The sequence below is a fragment of the Oxyura jamaicensis genome, unplaced genomic scaffold (genome assembly GCF_011077185.1).
Source record: "Oxyura jamaicensis isolate SHBP4307 breed ruddy duck unplaced genomic scaffold, BPBGC_Ojam_1.0 oxyUn_random_OJ72840, whole genome shotgun sequence".
Taxonomy (NCBI): Eukaryota; Metazoa; Chordata; class Aves; order Anseriformes; family Anatidae; genus Oxyura; species Oxyura jamaicensis.
The window spans coordinates 370,163-374,567 of record NW_023311276.1 but is presented as its reverse complement, the minus strand read 5'-3'; the positions used below and the strand labels follow the sequence as shown (position 1 = coordinate 374,567).

General features: G+C 47.2%; 1 protein-coding gene across 1 annotated transcript; it reads left to right on the top strand.

Moving 5' to 3' along the window:
* Positions 1 to 809: 809 nt before the first annotated feature.
* LOC118159977 (olfactory receptor 14C36-like) lies at positions 810 to 1,655 on the top strand (the record flags this gene model as incomplete). Its single annotated transcript, XM_035314512.1, has 1 exon — positions 810 to 1,655. A coding segment is annotated over one exon (846 nt), but the record flags the coding sequence as incomplete, so codon positions are not given.
* Positions 1,656 to 4,405: the final 2,750 nt, after the last annotated feature.

Sequence of the window (4,405 nt, the reverse complement as noted above, 5' to 3'; positions counted from 1 at the left end):
CGCAACAGGGCTGGGGGCACTGCCTGCCGGGGACAAGGGCGGCTGAGAGAAGGGAGGGAGATGTTAAAGGCAGTGTGGAGGGGGGATGCTGAGAGCTCATTTCTTCACAGCCCTGAACAGGGTAAGTCTCTGGCTGCAGGACAGTGCAGATGTTGTGCAGCCTCTGCCCTTAGGGGCTTTAGGGCATGAGCCACTTCCTCCTCAGCTGGACCTCCAGAAGAGGAGATGAGCCTGTGTCCTGAAATGGGATACACAACAAAGAGGCTAAGAGCACCCTGCAGTGTCACTTCTGTAGGTGGCATGCAAGCTTGGTAAGGTAAAGGCTTCCCTGCATGCTCAGCTGCCTTTCCCTCTGTCAAGTGGTTGGAGCATTGTGGTATTCATTCTTATTTCTCCACCTGTGTGTGATTCTCCTACTCTCTTTTTCTGGGGTGCAGGTGGGTGTAAGCCTCTGTTTTGAACTGAACTGCTGGTGAAGAAAGTGCCCAAACTCCATTTTACACTGTCAGGCACACTGTCATTCGGTTGGAAGGGTTGTTGAATGAGATGACTCATCCTTCATTCAGCACAGGGAATAGTAATTTCTGTGAGTGAGTAGGTTTTGCTCAGAGAAGTCTGCCTAACTTGTCATTTTTTCTTCTTCTAGAGGAGAGCTGCTTCCCTTAATGTCCAACAGGAGCTTCCCCACTGAGCAAATGTCCAACAGGAGCTTCCCCACTGAGTTCCTCCTCCTGCCATTCGCAGACACACGCGAGATGCAGCTCCTGCACTTTGGGCTCTTCCTGGGCATCTACCTGGCTGCCCTCCTGGGCAACGGCCTCATCCTCACCGCTATAGCCTGTGACCACCACCTCCACACCCCCATGTACTTCTTCCTCCTCAACCTCGCCCTCCTCGACCTGGGCTCCATCTCCACCACTGTCCCCAAAGCCATGGCCAACTCCCTGTGGGACACCAGGACCATTTCCTATGCAGGTTGTGCTACTCAGGTCTTTATGTTTGTTGCCTTTGTAACAGCAGAGTTTTATCTTCTCACCTTCATGGCCTATGACCGCTATGTTGCCATCTGCAGACCCCTGCACTACGGGACAATAATGGACAGCAGAACTTGTGTCAACATGGCAGCAGCTGCCTGGGGCGCTGGTGTGCTCAGTGCTGTGCTGCACACTGCCAATAGTTTTTCCCTCCCCCTCTGTCAAGGCAATGCCCTGGACCAGTTCTTCTGTGAACTTCCCCAGATCCTCAAGCTCTCCTGCTCAGATGCCTACCTCAGGGAACTTGGGTTCATCATATTTTGCTTTTGTTCAGGTATTGGGTATTTTGTTTTCATTGTTTTCTCCTATGTGCAGATCTTTAGGGCTGTGCTGAGGATCCCCTCAAAGCAGGGCCGGCACAAAACTGTTTCCACATGCCTCCCTCACTTGGCCATTGTTTCCCTGTTTCTTAGTACTGTCATGTTTACTTACCTGAAGCCCTCCTCTATCTCTTCTCCATCCATTGACCTTTTGCTGGCAGTTCTGTACTCAGTGGTGCCTCCAGCAGTGAACCCTCTCATCTACAGTATGAAGAACAAGGAGCTTAAGGATGTTGTTAGGAAACTGATTTTAGGGATGATTTTCACTGCTCATAAGTTACCCTTCACTCTCCATAAATGAGTGCCAGTGCATTCCGTTCTGGGCTTTCGGTTGTTTCTTATCATTATTTTTACTGATTTTTTTAATTCTTAGTTTCATTTTGACTGCTTGTGTTTCTTGCATTCCTACATAAAAAATTGTATTCCTTCCACTGGTATGAATGAGTGAAACAGCTGAGTTTCATATGGAGACTGTATAGTAGTAGTGTAGATCTCTGTGAAAAAATGGGATAATCATCAAAGCCTGAGATTTCCTTCCCAAACCAGTGCCAAGAATAGGCCCAAAGAACTCCTGCCCAAAAGGGTCTGTTTCTCCTTGGGTTCAGAAGGGAATGGCTCATTGTTGCATTGTGACCTGTCAGAGACCATGGACTACATTTAAGTCTTACACATGGGTGTCTGTTGACAGTGGAGGCAGAGAATGTCACTGCATTACATACCAAAGGCTGTTCCTACATCTGACCCATAGATGATGTCCTTCAGGAAGGGAATCTGGAGCTGCCTGCAGAGCCCAGGGTACTTCCAGGGACAGCGGAACCTGGCATGGGCATTGACTGCAGCCCCTCTGAAAGTGAGAGATCTCCCACTGTGGGCTCAGCCACAGGGAAAGAACTAAAGCCAGGTTTTCACAGGGAAACTGTGACTCTGCAGTCTCAGAGAGGAACCTGTGGCTCTGCAGTTTCAGAGAACAGAGTGGACACCCAGCATGTAGAGGGAAGGGAAGCTGGGGAGTGATTCATTTCCCCCTTCGTGAAGTACCTCTATCTGGTCCAGCCCAATGATCTAGACCTGGCTAGGTCTGTTTCAAATTCTTTTACTTATAGCATTCCTATTTGATTCAAAGTTTTCATAAAATATTTACACTTTTCTAGTTGGTGCTTGATTCGGTTATACATCCAGGTTTCATAATCATCTAGTCCTTTCTTACAGCACCAAAAGGCACACTGTGCTAAAACACTAGTTAAGAATACTAGTAAAAGCAAGATCATTATGCCTACTGTCAGAAAGGGAAATGGACCCAAGTAACGGCGCAACCTCGATGCGAGTATAATCGTCCTCCTCTGTTGAAGGTTCTCACAGAGTATATATAGGCAACTAACTACAGCATGCACCAATGTACTGGGTCTGGCTGGGATGTTAACTTTCCCTGCAGCAGCCCATACAGTGCTGTGCTCTGCACTTGTAGCTAGAACAGCAGTGGTATCACACTGGTGTTGTGTCTGCTGCTGAGAAGTGCTGGCACAGCATCAGGACTCTCTCTGACCCTCCTAGGGGGTGGGCAAAAAGTGAGAAAGAAACATCACCAGGGCAGCTGACCCAAACCAACCAAAGGGATATTCCATACCATATGATGTCACACTCAGCAATAAAAGGTGGAAAAAGGAAGAAGAGGGGAGGGGTGGGCTCTCGTTGCAAAAACATCTGTCCTCCTCCCGAACACCGGCTACGTGCGTTGAGGCCCTGCTTCAAGGACGTGGTCAAGCATCGCTCATTTGTGGGAAGTAGAGAGTAATTTCTTTCCTCTGCACTTCCACATAGCCTTTATTTGTTTTGTGTAGTTATTCCCTTTCCCCCTTCCTCTTCCCCTTTCCCTTTTTTTCCCTTTAGTTGAAATGTTTAATTAATAATAATATTTCCTTAATTATATATATATATATATATATTTTTCTTTCCCTCTTTAATTAAATCATCCTCATCTCAACCCGTGAGTTGTTCTTTCCTTTACTTCTTCCCCTCCTCATCTGAGGAGGGGGAGTGAGAGAGCAGTTGTGGTGTTCAACTGCCTAGCACGGTAAAACCACCACAGCCAATAACAACTTATAATTGGTCTAGCTTCTCCATGCACTTGTCTCTAGCTTGTTTCCTCATTATCTCTAATACAAGGACGTGGGAAACAGCGCAAAGCCACCTGCAAATTCCTTTCCCACAATTCCCCCTTTTTATTTACAGTCAACCAAATGCTTTCTATATATTTTCTATCAAACACTGCAAACATTACAATAAGCAACAGAGTGAAAATCACATACAAATTATGATTGTAAAGTAGCGTGCCTACTAGAATCTACACCAATCAACAAGCCACTAAGCACTAGGGATGGTGCTTCACCACGATGCTACTTCTCACTCACACAGCACAATCACACACTCACGCAAAGAGGCCTCTTTCACTTTGCATTCATACCACAAGAAAATATCACTTAAGATAATTTGTCCGCAGCTTCAGGAGGTCCATGTCTACTCCCGTGGTGAGCGGCTGAGAGTGGATACCCCTCTGAGGAAAATGCTCGGGGTGCACCTAGGGGTGTCCATTCCACAGTCAATCCCACAGCCGAGCAGAGCTGCTCCTGGCACAAGGAACGATGCTATTATAGTTTTGTATAATTACACCAAAGAGATGCATTGCAATAAGGAGCAGGTGTGACATTGACAATTTGTTTCATGGTTTGGTTTTTGCTCATGTAATTGAACCTTACACATGATGTGGCTGTTACACTTCCCAGGATATCTAATTCTTGTGACTCTAGGGGTGCTCGCAGCAAGTAGACAGTCCAGTTTTTGTTATCTGCCAGGATCCCCACCAGACATGTCGTAAATGGGTCGTTAGCACTAGCCAGGGACAGGCACATCGCTTCTTGTCCTGTCATGTTGGCGAGGGTGGACCCGATGTTGTGGCATGGCTGGATGGAGACCCAGGGCTGGCAATAACCGATGACAGCGGCGATTGTGAGGAGGAGGTCAACCATGGCCTTACCCCCTTGCTGGTATATATCT